The sequence below is a fragment of the Nothobranchius furzeri genome, chromosome 19 (genome assembly GCF_043380555.1).
Source record: "Nothobranchius furzeri strain GRZ-AD chromosome 19, NfurGRZ-RIMD1, whole genome shotgun sequence".
NCBI lineage: Eukaryota > Metazoa > Chordata > Actinopteri > Cyprinodontiformes > Nothobranchiidae > Nothobranchius > Nothobranchius furzeri.
In genome coordinates this window covers 4,253,998-4,273,246 of record NC_091759.1, presented here as the reverse complement: position 1 = coordinate 4,273,246, position 19,249 = coordinate 4,253,998, and the positions used below count along the sequence as shown (strand labels likewise).

General features: G+C 39.4%; 2 protein-coding genes across 2 annotated transcripts; both read left to right on the top strand.

Annotated features, from left to right (window-relative positions):
- Nucleotides 1-3,514: 3,514 nt before the first annotated feature.
- On the top strand, nucleotides 3,515-4,748 carry ecm1a (extracellular matrix protein 1a). Its single transcript, XM_015973669.3, has 3 exons — nucleotides 3,515-3,670; nucleotides 3,761-4,017; nucleotides 4,131-4,748. Exons 1-3 carry the CDS (start codon nucleotides 3,601-3,603, stop codon nucleotides 4,332-4,334), a joined length of 531 nt encoding a protein of 176 aa, XP_015829155.1. The 5' UTR covers nucleotides 3,515-3,600; the 3' UTR covers nucleotides 4,335-4,748.
- A 1,114-nt stretch (nucleotides 4,749-5,862) lies between these two features.
- Nucleotides 5,863-18,092, top strand: LOC107394645 (phosphatidylinositol 4-phosphate 5-kinase type-1 alpha). The gene is made up of 15 exons (XM_015973670.3): nucleotides 5,863-6,003; nucleotides 6,369-6,462; nucleotides 7,799-7,833; nucleotides 8,049-8,135; nucleotides 11,596-11,726; nucleotides 11,863-11,980; nucleotides 12,167-12,319; nucleotides 12,743-13,042; nucleotides 13,139-13,335; nucleotides 13,417-13,500; nucleotides 16,430-16,478; nucleotides 16,551-16,635; nucleotides 16,717-16,869; nucleotides 16,975-17,185; nucleotides 17,269-18,092. Exons 2-15 carry the CDS (start codon nucleotides 6,426-6,428, stop codon nucleotides 17,315-17,317), a joined length of 1,689 nt encoding a protein of 562 aa, XP_015829156.1. The 5' UTR covers nucleotides 5,863-6,003; nucleotides 6,369-6,425; the 3' UTR covers nucleotides 17,318-18,092.
- The last annotated feature ends 1,157 nt before the right edge of the window (nucleotides 18,093-19,249 follow it).

Sequence of the window (19,249 nt, the reverse complement as noted above, 5' to 3'; positions counted from 1 at the left end):
AGGATGGGTGGACTGATGGATGGATGGATGCTGGATTGACAGATAGATGGATGAGGATGGATGGACAGATGGGTGGATGCTGGATGAATGAATAGACAGAAGGGTGGTTGAATATTGTATGGGGAGACACAGGGATGAACAGACAGAGACAGATGGATGAATGAATGGATGGATGCTGTATGGACGGACCACCAGACAGGCATTAATGAAACTCAGAAAGTCTTTACTGGATTTTTGTCAAAAGCTGATAAACGTCTGGAGAGAACCTAATAAGAGATGGCCGACACAAACAAAACTGGCCATAACTTAGGCAACTCTAAAAATTTTGAGCAAATTTGCATCTGGTCAGGCTTGATTCCTACTCATCACATACTCTTGAGTTTAACAGCTTGAAATGGCAGGCATGCATGAATCTGACCCCAGGAAGATCAGTAGCCACTTCGGTGGAAACTGATGCGGATCCTGATAAATAAACGAAAACATTTTCCAGCAAAAAGAAATGCTAACACTAAAATGCAACGACGCAATCCTTCTACTTCTTATGTCTGATTCACTTTTACTTCAACCATGGATGTGAGATGTTAGAATGTGTGTGCTCTCTGACTTCAGCTACCACAGAGTGTGAGCAAGACACGTTGCATCTTTAAATTTAAAAGCTTCATCCATCCATCCATCCATCCATTTCATCCGCTTATCCGGAATCGGGTCACGGGGGCAGTAGCCTAAGGCGAGAGGCCCAGACTTCCCTCTCCCCAGCCACTTGGGCCAGCTCCTCCGGGGGAATCCCAAGGCGTTCCCTGGCCAGGTGAGAGACATAGTCCCTCCACCGTGTCCTGGGTCTACCTTTAGGTCTCCTCCCGATTGGACATGCCTGGAAAACCTCACCAGGGAGGCGTCCGGGAGGCATCCTGACCAGATGCCCGAGCCACCTCAACTGGCTCCTCTCGAGTTTAAAAACTCGCTTTTTAAAGGTAATGGGGCTGTGTGGTTGCAAAGCATGCAAGTTGTAAATAAAGTACCTTATTATTAACATTGCAAAAATGACTCAAGTGTATGACTTAGGAAACTGTGGGGTTTTTCTGAGTGTGTGCTCTACCTTTGGCTGCTTGGATTTTCTCTGAAAACACACCGGAAGGTGATGAAGAGAAGGTAGCTGATGACATCTAGAGGAAATTATAAGCAGCACAAACAAATTAGAAGAAGCCCCAAACTCAACAACAGACATAATAAAATGTTACAACTATTTTGCAAGTTTTCAAATATGTTTTCCTATTTACAGTCAGTCAGGATCTGGTTTGATGTTTTAGGAAAATTTGAGCTGGAATTTAAACATCATGAAACATTCGTGATCTTGAAAAGGAAATTTGATTCAATAGGGCATAAATCAACAATTTTGCCTTCTTTTGGGACCTACTAATCATCTAAACACACAAATTCCTAAATGTAAGGCTCATATTGGCTGAATAAATAAGAGACTTAATCAACAGGCCGTTCCTTCTGGTTTGTAAATTTTTCTGTGCTGACTAAATTAGGGAGTGGAAGTTTTTTCTGCCAGTGCAAGCTTTGTTCCACCCACACTCTCCGTAGATAACAAGAAACAGCATTTTCAGCATTGTTCTTGAGTGAAAACCACAATAAGTTGCTGTAGACAGAGATGAAGGAGTTTACCACGATGCCTGTGGTGTTTTGGGAGAGAATTGAAGGTAGCTTTAATAAAGATGCCAATCTGCCTCCTATTTCTTTCCCTCTGCACACTCAGCAATGATAAAGGCTTGTTTTGCACATTTTATAGAACAAATTAAAACAAGTCAGCATGGTCATGTTACCTTTATTGTGAAGCTTGATCTCGGTTAATCAAAACTAAATCATGCTGAAAAGATAGTGGACGAGCCTGAGGAGCCGTTCAGAAAGAAGCAAGCAGGTTGGTCGTTAGTTGGTCGTACCAGTTTAGCTAAAAAAAAAACTTGTTTATCTTCTTTTTAAACAATGTTCAATCTGCCCTTTCCAAACTTTCCATTGAAAGGGATTATTTTAGACATGTTGTAGTAAGACTGATGAGCTAACAGCTAGTATACGCACAGACAAGGTGGCTTGCTGTTGTTCTGAGAAAACTAGAGTCATGGTTCGTGCTAATGTGTTTTGTAAACTCTTATTTTGGTTGAAACGTTGGTAAATGTAAATGACCGTTATTTATATAGCACTTTCTTAGGTTTCTACAACCCCCCAAGGTGCTTCACAGCACAATCAGTCACCCACCCGTTCACACACTGGTGATGATGAGCTACATTGTAGCCACAGCTGCCCTGGGGCGCACTGACAGAGGCAAGGCTGCCAAGAACTGGTGCCACCGGTCCATCCAATCATGACCAGCAGGCAAAGAAGAATAAGTGTCATGCCCAAGAACACAACAGCAGCATTCTCTGGTGGGAGCTGGGATTGAACCTGCAACCTCTGATTTCTGGCCTCCTAACCTCCTGAGCTACTGCTGAGAGATCCCATTAGATTTGACCACAGAGTGCACTGCAGTTTCTAATTTTACAATTGTTTTATGTACTAAGAAAATATAGATCCACTGAAATATTTCACGTTACGATACTAAATTGTTATTTTAAAAGCAGTTTGTTGATGTTTTATTGAGAATTTACATGCTAACATTTACTGGATTTTGGTGCAATTCAAACTCCAGCTGCTAGGTGGCAGTAGTTCACACCACCTTCACGCGGACAGAACAACTAGATCTTGCGATGTAACCTCTCCCACATCTGGATGTGTTTTGGAAGCATAGACATGAATACATAGACACCCCATTGGGTGCTGGAGGGCGTAATGCAGAGTGGGCAACTGTGCCCATTAGACCTTTGCAGCCTACCTGATGTAACTTTATATTTGAATTTATTTTGTTCATTTATATGTTTTATTAACATGCCATACCATGTGTCTGATTTTGTAATAAAGCATCTTCGCTTCTCCCTCGTAAGTCGAATTACATCTGTCGTAAACAACCCTGCTGGCTGGGGCCTGCTGTTGCTAGTGCTAACACTGCTCTCTTACCTTTACTTGTAGGCTCCACCTTGATGCTTACTAAAATGTTAGCTTCTTCTCTTTCTCTTGTGCTTTTTATTGATGGTCAGCAAACTGGAAAAGCTAACTGCTAGCCTTTACATTACCGGCACAGTAAACAGCCGGTAAAGCACAAAACTGCTAAGTGCAGTTTATGGCTCACCAGAGGGCTTTGGAGTGTTGTCCAATGTGAAATTGCTCAATTTTCTGGCTCAAGAACCACTGAAACCATGTAGAAAGCAATAGCCTAAATTCTTAAAAATTCATCAGCGTGGCTTTAAAAGTTTTGTTTTTACGGAGTCTTGTATTCTCCCAGGCCTGGACTTTCTTCATATCCACTGTGATTGCAGACTGACCTTCAACAAGTCAGGAAAACAGATGAATCTTTTTATCTGCACAGCTTTCAACAACACAAACACCACATCCGTCAACCCCCTCCCCCTCTCGTCTCCCACACACACACATTCCTGTTTCTATAAAACGGTAGAGGATCCCATCACATAGTTAAGAGAGAACCACACCAGCATCACAGCAGCAGCCATGACTTCAGCTCCAGGCCTCATGGGATTTTGGATCACTGCACTGATAATTCTTGTTGCAACTGTGGAAGGTAATACATTTTTAAACAATTCATGCAAACCTTCCAACTGCATACTTTCTGCTGTTTTTGTTTTTATACGTGTTTGTTTGATTTCTGCAGAAGCGCAAATGAACAAAGTGAGGACGCCAGACATCCTGTTCCCTCCTGCCTGCCCCAAAATGACAAATCTCAAGAACATCTGTGAACTGGGTCAGTACCGTCCCAGATATCCTGACAAGTCCTTACCCCTAACTGGTTACAGCGATTTACGCCGCCGTGCGAACGCTATAAACCGTCTGGAGTCATGGTACGATATTTGCTGCCATGAACAAAATGCACCACCGGACAGTCAGATCCTCTGCTGCGCTGAACAAGCTGTGAGTTCCTCATCCCTCCAAATGATGTCTTGTGTTTAAAAAAAAAGATCAAATTGAGCATTCCACCTTTCTATGAGTTTGCGAAAATCTAAGTATTTATTTTCCCCTCACAGTGGAAACAAGCTCTGTCTCAGTTCTGCGTGGAGGAGTACTCCACCATGTCTGCTGCCTACGAGTGCTGCGAATACAAAAACGTCGCTCGGTGGACCTGCTTCGACAGCGACCTGCCAAACCCAGACTACGACAAGAAACCAGATTACATTGCTCCAAATATGCCCCGGGAGCCCGGATTCACCTTCAACTCAGATGCTTGCTAGAAGTTCAGGCTCAGATCTCAATGAAATGCTTTCATTGGAGTAAGATAAGTCAAGCAAGGAGTTAATGCTTATCTATATCTTGCCTTTGTTCCAGGGAATCAGAGAAGTAGAAATTGGGTTGATTCAAGGACGTTAAGAGTCCCAACGCTGTCTGCTCTATGTGTTAACCAAGCTTTGTTTAGATAACAGAAAACATTTGTTCAGTAGTATTTCACAAGTTGTATCTTGCATCGGTATCGTGATCTTTGATGAAAAATAAAACAAAAACACAATCTAAAAGTTGCTTTCATGCATTTTGCAACTGGAGAAGCTTTAAGAGGTTGTAACAGTGTTAGGGTTCTCTATGTAATATGTAAACAATTTTGCAAGTGTATTCATTCACAAAATGTGCAATAAAAGCCACACGTTTCAAAACTTTTTTTTACAAACATCCTTTCTGAGTGTTGATATGATGATATTTTACTGCAGAAGGACTAAGTCCAGACTATATCAACTTAATAATTTAACATTCTTCGTTTTGATTTGCACGGCAGTCTTCTCTTTTTGCAATGGTCATATATTTGACTTACTTTAGCATTTTTTAGCTACAGCCAGTCGTGTCAAACCTCAGATGGTCTTTAAGGACTGTGTAAAAGCATTCAAATTGAGCCACATATTAGAATATGAAAATAAAAACAGATAATGAAAGAATAATTTGACAAAAGACAGAAAGAAAAGTGACATTTTTAATGACTGTATTCTAAGTCTGTTACCTGGAATTTTGATGAGTTAGGATAATCAATATTTTTATTAGCCCTGACCAGAGCAAATTAAAGATGCCCAAAGGAGGCTGTTGCATCGCTTTTTTCCATATGCACATTTCTAATGAATTGTCTTTAGAAAAGTTTGGGATACTCAACCAATCTCAAATGTCAGGGTTTCCCCACCACTACCTCCCATTACCAGGGCCCTTTTTGGGGTCATTTTCCACCCTGATTTTCACCTTTTTGGCCTAATTCATGTTGCTTCCTTAATTTGGAGAAGAACGTTTGGTGTGTAATACAAAAGCAGAGTTTCTGTTTTCACAACATCTGGAAATTTAACTGAGCCGCCAAAATTATATATTAAGACAGAGCAGGTCATTTTTATATAAGAAGTAAATTACCTCTTCAGTTTCAGCACTGCTTATATATTGGATGCATCATCAGTTTTAAATAAATATGTGTTTTAAGAAACAACTTTTAATTTGTATGAAGTTCAGCGCAGTAGAGATTATTTTTTAATTATAATCCTTTCGTTCTGTTTATTTACACACGCCATGATTTTGCAGGAAACAGGTTCATTTCTGTTACTTGTCAAAATAATATTCTAAGATACAGTACAATGTTATCTGGTTTTAATTCATTTTAGTTTTAGTTCATTATAAAACACCCATTCACATTACTTATATGTCGATGGGTATACATAACAAGATTCTGATTGTTGTTTTTAATCACAATGTGGTGTTTTATTGTGAAAAACCAGAAAGTGAGCGGAAGTGATCCGCTTGCATGGAGAGTTTTACAACTGCCGCATCCGAGTTCATTTCTGTCTTGTTTACTTGTTTTTGGTAAAACAAACATTCTTTTTAGAAGTAAATAGGATTTGTATTTCTCTGAGAACTCGCCGACGTTCTTCAAAAGATTCTTGAGTAAGTTGGATACTTTTATGTTGTTTTACGGAATTTAAAAAGTGTCAGGTTAACGTTGAAACTGTTAGCAGCTAGCTTTAGCCGACAAGTCGTCACTTGATTAAATCAAATGTCGGAATCCAGACTCCTTGTTTATAGCAACATTAACAAGTTTATAACAACATTAACAAGTTACGCTTTTCTTCTCTTATTATTTTTCAGCCTTTTAGTCATTGATCCACTTTATATTCATTAGTTTGTGTTAACTTGGTAACTTGTTAGGTAGGTTTGGCCAAATTCTCCCAGCTGAGTCAGTGGCTGTTTGTTACTTTGGTTTAAAATGATCAACAATGTGTTTTCTCAATAAAATCACGTTTTATTTACAGATTTACGTATATTTACGAGCTGAGTGGCATAAAAACTACGTTTAGTTGTTTGTCTGAATGGCCACAGCATCCGAGGAGCCTCCAGGTATTCAGGGTAAGGACTGAGTTGTAATAAAACTATTTAATTAAATGTAATATGTTTTGTTCAGCAAATGCATGGGCTTTTACAAGTCCACTTATTCCTCCTAGATAATATTTTTGTTTATTTGATTTTGCCTAAAGCTGTTAGCTATGTTTTGGAACTTTGTTTGAATATTTCCCAGCAGTCCTCTTCAGGACTTTTTATTTTATTTTTTGCTCTCCAAACTAATTAGTGGTTTTGTTGAATTTTGATGCATTAGTGTCACACTCTCAATGAAAAATAGCAACTAAAGTTTCAGTTTTTATGTCAAAAGTTGGGTATTTTTGCACAAATTCCCTGTTAATTAAGAAAGTCGATCCTGGATGTGCTTCCAACTTTTTTCTTCTTTAAATTAAATTAAATCATGTAAATAAAACAACTTTTAACTTTTTAATACATCCTGCACTCACAAACGTCAAGTTTAAAAAAATAGTTAATTCACTTTCTTATCAAGAAATAAGACCAATCACTTAAATGTTCTCGAGTGGGAATTTTATTTTTTCCTTTATTTTTTCTCCTTATTTATTCTAGCCAAACATTGTAAGGTATTTATTGTGTGCAGTATTGAACTGGATTGTCTCGTTTAGGCATGCTGCTATGGAGCTAATCTTACTAACATTCAGCTCATAGTTGTGTTTAGATTCTTTACTGTTTGTGCTCGGGGCTTGCTAATGGGACCCTTTTGAAACCGACTTCAAGAATCTGGATGTTCTACAGTTTTGTTCACAGGGAAGATTAAGACCCTAATCCCACCGTTTTCCCTAATCTCAGCAATATCCTTGTTTTTATTAGTCCTCATCATTGCAGCTTTGCACCAGAAACCTTCAAACATAATATCTGCTTTGGATCGGTTTATTTGTTAATTAATGTCGCCAGGGTTTTGTTCTTTAAATTCCAGATGTCTGTTTTTATATTTGCAAAGTTTTTATCATGTTTTTCTATTCAGTTTAGGTCAGGGATTAACTCACTAAAGCAGAAAAAGAAACCTCAGAGAAAGACTAGAGTATCTTTTTTCACTCTCTACTGTTTCTTCATTCCTCACTGGCTTTATTTGATCTCAGACCTGCAGCGTCACTTTTATTGGCCACTGGCTTCACTTAGAGGCGATAATAAGTGAGGTTTGGCTGCATGTTTGTGTCCAAGCTTGGCTGCACTCCCTGATTTTTCGTAAAAGGGGATGATAGAAGCTGTCTGATATTATTGCATCCAGTGACAAAACTGCATTTGCCTAATTTTCTCTTTCCTGTCAGTAATTTGTCTCTCTCTCGCTCTCTCTCCTCTCTCTCTCTCTCTCCCTCCCTCCCTCCAGATGCATCTGGAAACCGTAAAAATGTCCCCTCAGAGGTGAGTCGACATGTGTTCTAGTGAATCTGAGTCCTGAGTCAGTCAGGAAACACATATTGTGATCAGTGAAGCAACAAGGAATTCAGCAAGATTTTTGCTGACATATTATCTTCTCTTTCCTGTTTGGGAGAGTGAGAAAGATGTGTATTGCTTTAGACTTGTGAAGTCACTTCCTGTTGGTAATCTTCTGCTGGTTCTTGTGTCTGGGCTGACAGGGTCAGAGCATCGGCATGTCTCAGGCCATGAAAAAAACCATTGGCCATCGTGGAATTGACCCCACAGGAGAGACAACATACAAAAAGGTGCCATCATACTTTAGTCTTTTTGAATTTTAGGCAAGGCTTGTAAACCTGTGACGAATGTTCATTGTAACCTTTTGATGGAAGATTTCCAAACTTCTCGGGCGTCCTTCCACATTTTCTTTCAAATAATCAAAGCTGTCTTGTTCTGTTGGCAGCTTTTAACTCCCTGATAACACTTTAAACCTTTCAACTCAAATCTATGTAACATTTTTCTGTTCTGTTGTTTTCAAGCTGATAAACAACACAGTGTTAAATCGATGTAGTCTAAAAAAGAAAAGAAAAGCAAAGAAAAGCTGGATTGTGGGTTGATTTACAGACAAAAGCACCCTGAAATTAAGAATTCCCTAAAATAAAACAAAGAATCACATGGATCAACCAGGCCAGTCCTCAGACACGTGCACTTCACCGGTAATGGACAGCATGAAGTATGTAATCACATTTAGTTGTAAGAAAATACAGCACAGCGGGTTTTATCCCAATCCTATTATATCAGGAACAATGATGCAACGAACAGAAGCTGGGATTTTAGATCTTACTGCAGCTGTTTAAATACTGTGTGTGTGTGTGTGTGTGTGTGTGTGTGTGTGTGTGTGTGTGTGTGTGTGTGTGTGTGTGTGTGTGTGTGTGTGTGTGTGTGTGTGTGTGTGTGTGTGTGTGTGTGTGTGTGTGTGTGTGTTAGTTTTTATTAATCCACAAGGTCTGTGGTTTTATGATAGTCATCAAATCACAGGTACATTTTTGTCTGATTTGGCTTTACAATATCTGATCGTATTTATTTTCAATTTTATTATTTTAATTAAAATAAAAGGAACGTTGTAGCTAAACCAAGGCTATTGTTCCTGCCATGTATTTCTATCACTTCATTAAAAGCTTAAAGCAAAACTTAAAGAGCAAGTAACGCCTAAATTAACCTTTTTTTTTTTGCTGATAACCTGTATAGATGAGTGTCTAATGGTGCTGTACACATGTGTAATCATTAGTGTGGCAGTTTAGTGCAACTTACTCTAAATTTAAGATTTCAGCCCAAAACCATAATTATATCTCCATCTTCAGGTTAAAAACTCTGCTCCACATTTATGTAGAACCAGCTGTGGCTGATGGCTAGGCTGAAAAACGTGACGTTATCAGCAAAGTACTACGTGGCTGGACCGCACTGGTCCCCAGGTGAGGCAGCTGCACCTCCACCTGGCTCAGCCACACACCTGCCGATTTGACACATAAGCGCTCAGAGCCGCTCGCCTCCTTGACAAAAATACCCTCCTCCCCTTTTTCATCTAATGATCGTGGTTAACAGGAAATCCTCCAGAACGCTGCAGAATCTGTCTGCTTTTCTTCCTGAGCGGTAAGTCTTGTGTGAGTGAGTGCGTGCTTGCGTGCACGCGCTCGTCAACAACTTGGTTATAGATTCAGAAACCGACGGCACTGGGGGTCTACCACTGCCTCGGTGCCGCTCTCTCATTCTGCCAGGTGACGCCTCTTTCCGAAGCGTTTTCCTAACAGGAAGTGTGGATGAAATACGTCTCCACCCAGGCATTGACCCTCACTTAAATAAGTTTCCTGCTTCTCCCTCCTACTGGTTGAAAGCAAAATTACAACTGTTGTACAACCTTACAGTAGCTAGAGCTAATTATGAGCTAATGCTAACACATCCAACTGATACTAAGTAAGCTACTAAGTAAAAAAAAAATCCACACTGTTGAACAAAAACATATTACAAGTCCAATAGCAACGAAGCCAGGTCACCATCAGTCCATGATTTTGTAGCTGCCTGTAGCTCCCTCAAACAAGTGTAGGCTGCGCCAATGTTGACTCTGGTTTTAGCTCTTTGCGTCAACTCCAAAGACATTACTCTCACTTTTACTTCCAGGCTCCACCATGATGCTAACAAAAATGCTAAAATCTTCTTATTGATGGTTGGGGAACTGACTGAGCTAACTCTTATCCTTTATATTGGCTACCAGCACAGTAAAGCAGGTAGACCTCCACTGGTCCTACTTGAGGCGAAAAAACTGTTAAGTGCCGCTTCTGGTTAGCAGAGGGCAACAGTGTGTTGTCCAACGTGAAGTTGGTCAGGTTTATGCCTCAAGAACCACTGAAACCAGTTTTAAAGCAATAGCTTTATTTTTCTCTTTTTGTTTCATTCAAAGTATTAAAAAAAAAAAATATATATATATATATATATACCGGTATATATATATATATATAAATATACAAACAACAAAAAAAACATACATAAACATGAACAGCAAACAATTTGAATGAAAAGGGGCAGAAGGAAGAAATATCTTATATTATCTGCCCCTATTTACAAACCAAACTTTTTAATAATGCTTCATACAATTCTCAATAAACAACAAAACAAAAAACAGATTCATTTTATATTCTTCCAACTTACAGACCTAATCAAACACCAACTGAATTTAGGTTATTGTAGTTCTGTAATACACTTGATTTGATACATTTTTAAAATATATTTAGTGACTTTGATTCTTTTATGTCTTTGCTAAGGTTGTTCCATATTCTCACACCATTTACAGAGATTTCCTTCATTCTGGTTCTAAATTTTGTTTTTTTTTAAATAATTCAGTTCCTTTTAAGAAATAATTACTGACTTTTTTTTCTAACATTTTCTGAATGTTGGTGGGTAACGTATTGGTTTTAGCTTTATACATTGTTTGCAATATTTTCATATTCACTAGATCATAAAATTTCAGTAGTTTATATTTGATGAGTAACGGATTGGATGGATCTCTATAGTGATTGCTATTAATTATTCTCAATGCTCTTTTCTGTAGAATAAACAGTGGTTGTGTATGAGTTTTACATGTGGATCCTCATATTTCTACAAAGTAAGTCAAGTATGGATCAATTAGTGAGTTATACAATGTCAGCAATCCAGAAATATTCAGTTAAAACTTAACTTTACGTAGTACTGCAATGGCTTTGGCAATTTTACCTCTGATATGACCTATGTGTGACTTCCAGGTGATAGTTTCATCAAACATGACTCCTAAAAATTTCATTTCTTTCACCCCTTGAATGTCCATTCCATTTATTTTTATTGTTACATCTTTGTTGTCTCTGTCATTAAACAATATAAAATTTGTTTTATTAAGATTCAGTGAAAGTCTGTTTATGTCAAACCAGTTGTTAACTTTTATCAGTTCGTCATTTATCACTCTAGTTACTTCATTAATATCTGACCCTGAATAGAACAATGTTGTGTCATCAGCAAATAAAATAGTACAGAGTAGCTTAGATACACTTACAAGATCATTAATAAATAGTATGAACAGTTTAGGTCCAAGGACCGACCCTTGTGGCACACCATAATTAATCTCCCACAGTTCTGATTAAGTGTTGTTTAGTTGGACAAATAGTTTTCTATTCTTAAAATCTTAACAACTCTTCGGTTTTTGTAGTTTTGTAAACATGTGTTTTAAAACTATTTTCCCGTCAGACAAGATCTTCTGCCCTGAAAGGTGCGATCCAGCTGGGCATCACTCACACGGTGGGCAGCTTGAGCCAAAAACCTGAACGAGATGTGTTGCTGCAGGACTTTGAGGTGGTGGAGAGCATCTTCTTTCCCAAGTGAGTTTTTTTTAGTACTTTTCATGTAAAGCAGTGTTGTTTAATAAATAAAGGTGTTCCTTATGTGTTGCCTGTGAATGTTTTCCTCTCTTTATTTGGCCCTTTTGTTGAATGTAAACATTCTTTCCTGTTTCAGCGAGGGCAGTAACCTGACACCCGCCCACCACTATGGAGACTTCAGATTCAAAACCTACGCGCCTGTGGCCTTTCGTTACTTCAGAGAGTTGTTTGGCATCCGCCCCGATGACTACATGGTAGGTTTAGTTACACTACATTTGACCTATTCAGAAAACAGGCATGTAAAGGTAATCTGAATAATGAGAAGAATGGAGTGATTGAGTAACCGGTGAGACTGAAACCGAGGATGTGTTGACAAAAAGGGTGGAGCTTTTGTCATGTTTTCTTCCTGATAACCTGATGTTTGTTCCATTTGTTTACAGTATTCGCTGTGTAACGAGTCACTGATTGAGCTCTCAAGCTCCGGGGCCAGCGGGTCTCTGTTTTACCTCTCTAGTGATGACGAGTTCATCATTAAAACGGTGCAGCACAAAGAGGCGGAGTTTTTACAAAAACTTCTGCCGGGGTACTTTATGGTAAGAACCACAAAACCATGCAGGATCATCTACTGTTGTCCCAAGCTGTAAATGTAACTCGTCGTTGACTTGGTAGGAAATTTGACATGTGATTTATTTTTTGCAAGAAAGCAGAGATGACACCAGAGATTTTCGTTTGCAAAAACTGGAAGGAAAAAAGGCTCAATCATTGTTAATTGAGGATTTTAGGCAGAAATTATCACAATTGTTATTGTTTACTGATATTTATAGAAAAGGAATTGGCTCAAAAATATTAGAGAAAATGAAGCTTAACACATTTTCTAAACAAAGTTGGAGTTTTGAAAGAGTTTTGTCAGACGTTTGTTTATTTGATGGTGGTTTGTGATTGCATACGTGAAGTGTTAGTGTTTTGTTTTCTCTCTCACAACATTTAATTTACCTTTCTCCTCTGTTCTTCCTCAGAACCTGAACCAGAACAGGAGGACCTTACTGCCAAAGTTTTACGGGCTGTACTGCGTCCAGGCAGCCGGTAAAAATATTCGAATCGTTGTCATGAACAATCTGCTGCCCAGCCCCGTGCAAATGCACCAGAAGTTTGATCTGAAAGGCTCCACGTATAAACGACGAGCTTCGCCCAAGGAGAAGGAAAAGGCTGTGCCCACCTACAAGGACCTGGACTTTATTCAGGACATGCAGGAAGGAATTTTGCTGGAGGGAGACAAGTACAGCGCTGTTTGTAAAACCATCCAGAGAGACTGTTTGGTACGATTTCTATAAAAAATATGAAAAACATTTTATTTGTAAAAATCTACTTCTAACGTGGTCTCTCATTACTTTTGTTCTTTCTCTCACCTTCAGCTCCTTCAGAGTTTCAAGATAATGGACTACAGCCTCCTGGTGGGAATCCATAATGTGGATCAGGCCTGTCGAGCACAGGCTAGTGAAGAAGCCGAAGCTACAAGGAGGCCTCAGGTTCAAAAGTCCCTGTTCAGCACGGCTATCGAGGCCATCCAGGCTGAGTCAGGAGGAGTGGGATCTATGGATCCAGAGGACCAGTGAGTGGCCGTGCGATAGCAGCCGTGGGAACGCCTCAGGCAAAGTCAAAGAAACACACAATCCTGTGTTTTGTTTTCCAGGACTGGGGGAATTCCGGCACGGAACGCAAAAGGCGAGAGGCTGCTGGTGTACATGGGTATTATCGACATTCTGCAGTCTTATAGGTAACGAGGCTCGGTTTTACTCTCACAGACACCAAAACACAAACCTGGGTTGTCGATGGATGATTTTCTGATGAGTGTAGCAAAAAATCGACAATAGGAATAGCTTCCCACCAGTGTGGAAGTTTAGGAAGTTAGAGAAAGCATTGAATATTTCCTACAGATGTTTAGTAGTTGGTAACACAGGATGAGGTTTTCTTTAGAGTTTACAAGATGCAAGGGGACACATGTAAGGAAAGCATGAGCTGTTGTCACACAGTTAAAATATGGTTTAGATATAATCAGGTTTTTTTTGTTTTTTTTTTTGAGCCGGATCTTGTTCTGGCAAGATCCGGGAACTGGCTTATTTTGAAAGGACCGTCCCGGCAACTGTCTGCTAGGTTCCGGCAATTCACGGGTCCAACTTGTGTTATACGCAGGGTTCGAATTACGGGTGAGCTAAAGTGAGCCCGGCTCACCCGAAAGGATGACGGGCTCCCCTGGAAGCCCTCAACTTACACACCCAGGGGGAGCCCGGTAAAGATCCTGGTTCTACTCCTATTACATTATTTATGTGGAGTCTCCGGTAGGGATGGGTACCTTTGACAATTGAATCGATCCGGTACTAATTCCCGGTACCTACGAATCGATACCGGTACTTAACTGTACCAATTTTCGATACTTTTGAGTGTTTATTATTTTTAATTCTCTTTTATAATTAAATATATATTTTTCTCAATATTTAACAATATTTGATAAATATCACGATAAATAACATACAACTGTTTGTATTTTAACATCGTCCTTGTAGTTTTATAAGCTAATAATTAAACTGAAACAAACATCTTTACTGTGAACTAAATTTACTGTGTATCTTCATTCCTTTTGCCGTCCTTTTTCAATTGATTTTTCCTACTGGGAAGTTAGAATTTCCGAGGAGAAAGCGAACGCACCATTAGATGATAACAATGGTGGCATAGGAAGCTAACATATCAAGCTAACGTTATCTTAAACAGTTTATTTAACTGCTGGAGCAGATTAAAACGATGATGCCTCACACTTAGATCGTTGTCGCTGGTTTCATCTTCACCCAATCACCCGTCGCATTTGGTAAAGTGAAGCCAAACTTTAGAGCGCGTTCATGTTCTTCTAGTCGGAATTTCGGAGTTCCGAGGAGAAAGCGAACGCACCATTAGTGAAACGGAAGCTAACATATCAAGCTAACATTATCTTAAACATTTTATTTACCTACCGGAGCAGATTAAGATGAGGATGTCTCACTTAGATCGTTGTCGCTGGTTTCATCATCACCCAGTTACCCATCACATTTAGTGAAGTGGACCCAAGCTTTAGCGTTCGTTCTTTCTACCATGCTGCTCTGTTTACAACTCGCTCACAGCGACCGATGACATAACGCTCTTGCGCATGCACAGCTGTCTTGGCAAGTTCTCGTTGTGAAGGACGGGTACCGAAACGAGGCGCCGTTTCAAATCGGTGCTCGGTCGGTACTGTGGAATTCGGTCGGTACCTTAATAAGTACGAATTCGGTACCCATCGCTTGCTCTCCGGGGATTATTTTGAGCTGTGAGGATATTTTTGAATTGCAGTTCAAATGTGACTCATGAGGTGAAAGTATTTGAAGCCAGGTAGCAGCTTTTCTTTAGGATTGAGAGGAGATGCAGGAAGATAATAGACAGATAGGACAGAACAATAGTCGCATAAAAAACAAGAAAACAAAACAAAGTGTTTGAAAAGGAAAATGGAGGCAGATTCATTCCATTACACATTTTTAACTTTCTAAGGCAATAATTTATAAGCATGTAATATTTATATATTTGATACAATTCAGATCTCCTTCTAACCTCAGTCCCTCACAGGACCGTAAGGCATTTCAGGGGCCAAGTCGAGAATGAAGCCACTTTCAGCGCGTCTTTGTCCGATATCGATTTCATTTTTTTCTCTCGGAAGGTCCTGCTGAGAGACGGCAGCTTCCTTTTTCCTTTTTTCCTTAATCCGGTGGAATTTCATTGTTTTTCTGAGACAGCTTACATGCGCTGCCGTGTTGGGCGCTCATTTTTGCATCTGGAGGTTGCAACAAACAGACACCATTGAAGGTAATCATTACCACAGAAGTGAGGAACAGAAAATGAAATGATTCTTTCAATGTTTAGAGCAGCAAGGAACTCTGAGAGGCTGCAGGCGCACCAGTGAGTTTGCGGCCGCTGCGCAGGGGGAGGGGGGGAGGGCTGAAGCAGGGGAACAGTAAAGATGCAAAAACTACCATTGTTGAAAGAGATGTGTGTTAACTTTGAAAATGTGGGCGCAATTGTTTTTATTACTTGTCAAAAACTCCAGTGGGGGCTGGGGGGTGCGTCGACATGGTCGGGACTTAGAAGGGGGAGCGTGGCTAAATAAGTTTGGGAGCTGCTGCTATAGAGTGAGTAAAGTGTATTTATATAGCTCCTATCGCAGATGAAGTCAGAGGGTGCTTCACAAAAACATCACATTTTTTACACGATTAAGAGACAAAAACTAAAAGAATAAAAGATTGTCAAAAACAAAATATAAAACAACGGAAGAGGATCGGGGCCACTGGAGAAAAAAAGTCAGAATTCTGTTTCTAGTTTCTTTTTTTGTTTGTTTTTATTGTCAGTGGCACTAATCTTCTTCTATATGAAACAAACAAATACAGATCATCAAAAACAAAAAAGATCATAAGACTACGGGAGAAGATTAGTGCTACTGAAAAGAAAGAAAAGGAATTCTGATTTAGAAAATATTTTTGTAAATATTTTATTTTCCACACATTCAACTTTGTGATTAAATCTGACATTATATTAAAAATCATCTTTGAATGCTGACAGTTCTATTGTAGTGACAAATCAGCAGTGGGTCTGAGATGTATGAGATGTATTTATTCTGTCTCAGACCTGACTTCTGCGTGTTTTCTCAGGTTTGTAAAGAAGCTTGAACATTCCTGGAAAGCCCTGGTGCATGATGGGGTACGTTTGATCATTTTGCTGACTCGCAATGTTCAAAAACACAGATTCTAACAGATCTTGCTGTCTTCTTAGGACACCGTGTCGGTGCACAGACCCAGTTTCTATGCAGATAGATTTCAGAAGTTCATGTGCTCCACAGTCTTCAGAAAAATGCCCAGTAGGTTCATGCCGCATCAAAGTAAAGATAAATAAATCCTCTCTCCTGCTTTTTCGTTACGCTTTTTTGTTTTTCTTTCAGCAAAAACCTCCCCGACTAAGAAGCGCAGAGCCAATGGTCTGTTGAGAAAAACGCCCAGCTCTGGGCTGACCCAAACTGACACCAGCAACCAGATGTTTCCACTCCAACATCTGTTCAGCTCAGACACCGTAGAGGATGCGGAGGTAAACAAAGGTAAGAACTAAGCTGGTTTAACTGTGGGGTGGAAAACATGTCTTGTGTGGCGATAACTTCAAATGCTTGCCAGCACGTGACACCATATCCTCCTCTTCCCTCCAGTAATGCAGTCAGGTCGACCTGACATCCTCCCACTGATGCCATCGCCTTGCAACACCGAGGACGACACTCCAGGATCCTCCGCTTCTTCCTCCCAGGTCAACTCAGGATTCACTCCCACAACTCATCCTCCATCTAGCCCTGAGGAGGCTTCAGTGGGAGTGGGTGGAAATCAGGCAACACTCAGAGAGCTGGAGCAGAGCACCCCCGAGAGGTGGGAGGTGGAACAACACACGAAGCCTAGCGTTTGAAACCTTTTGATGGTTTGGGTTTAACTGATCCCATCTTTGTTTTCAGAGCTCAGTCTGCTCTTGATGAAAGCATCAGTGCCAAGGATCTCCCTTAGCGACGTGATTTCTCATGTAAGCAAAAGATCTGCACGTAGACCACAGGCTCCCCCCTGACTCTGCTTTTTTTTATAAGCAGACCTGTTTGGTTTGCAGGTGTGGATGTGGAAAAGTGAACTGAACTCGTAGGCTTAAATGACAGCCTTTGTGTTATTTGAGGTACCATGACCAATAACGTCTTGTAGGATATCAGTGATAACAGGTGGGGTGTTATATATTTGCTCCTGTTCTTTGCACTTTTGATTATTTCCAAACAGGTGTGTTTTGACACTGTTAAATGTGAGTACGTTGTTGAGGTGGGTGGTAAACACTACCGTTCATTCTATAGGAGTGCCTGTATTCACAACTATGTTCATTATTACGGTTCTCTGCTCTGATGTGATCATTTAAAGCAGTTTCACGCGGGGGCTTCGCCTTGTTTGCGTGTAGAAATTGTAATTAATTTTCTTGTTTTTGTCCAGTTTCGGACACGGTTCCTTTTTGCGTTTACTACATTACTGTTGCACATTTTCTTTGAAACTTTATTCATCACCATTATACTGTTTGTAAAATATTGGTGCATATGGATTCTTGGCTGTTTGTTTATATTATCGAATTGAACATTCCATCACTGCCATCTGGTCCAGAATGGATCAAAATTGGACTAAAGGACAGAAATCAGGAATGTTTTATGTATGTATGTGTGTGTGTAAAATAACTGTAGTAGGGAGGGAGTGTGGATGATGCCTCAAAAATGCTTCTTATTTCTTAAAAGCGGTCATTTTTTAAATCTTTTCAAACTAGAAAGTGTCAAGCTGCCACCTAGTGGCCATGGGCGACATTGCAGGTTCTTCCACTGGCTTCTGATGCAAGATGACTACATCTATCTTTTATGTAGAGTTTATACACTTTAATGTTGTTTTCCTTTTATGTTTAATTATTAAACAGTCTTTTAAAAATAGGGGTTGGTGTTCAAGAAATTACTATTTGTTTTTGATACAACGCTGTAATGTGATTTTTCTATGATTGCCAGAAATGTCCACAATGCTGGAAAAAAGATGGGACTTTGATTTTTATTTGACCACATTTACTAATGGACCTTTACTGCTTTAGCTACTGTGAATTCTAACGTCTAATGCTAAGAACAAAGCAATATTTTAAAAGAAAGTTTGTTTGTTTTTATACCTCTATGATCAAATGTGGCTTGCAGGTGGCGATTAAGCACCACAACAAAGAATAAACGAGGTGCATTTGACGAAATAAGACTACTGAGTTTGTTAGCAGTGTTAAGACTTAATCTAGTCTTTTTTGCCTGATGAGGACGTTTAAACTAGGCGTTGATCAAACCTACAAGGAGGAGTTTGTGTGACGACGAGTACCAAAGAGCATGAAATGACGTTGTAGCAGGCTGGCACAATCAATTTTCATTATTATTATTATTGATTCTAACAAGGATCTGATGTGGTTGGTATTACGTACTTCATCTGATTGTATACTTGGCATTACACAAAGTTATGGATGGAGTTTGATAATGATCCAGATTCAAATCACTTTTTCTTTCTTTTATTCTTTTTTTAATCTGTCTTTTGCAGAAGCATGCAGCTATAAACACCACTTGTTTATGATATTTGAAATAATGTTTGCAGTCTAATCAACTTCTTATGTCTGTGAAATATCATTTCTAATTAAAATGTATTGTCACAGGATGGTTTCACTGTTTTGTTTTTGTTTGTTAGAAACAAAGTACTTTTTTAAACCGACAACACCTTTTTGTAAACCTACTAAGTCAATGATTAAAATTTTCATTAAAAGAGAAATTGAAATAAAAATTTCATCACGTTTGGTTTAAATTGGTCAATATTTATGATTCATTCCAATGTTAAAGAAACCTGTTAAAGAAAAATGTATGCACAGGTTTCCTTTCCCACACAAATCCACCTACCAAAAATTAA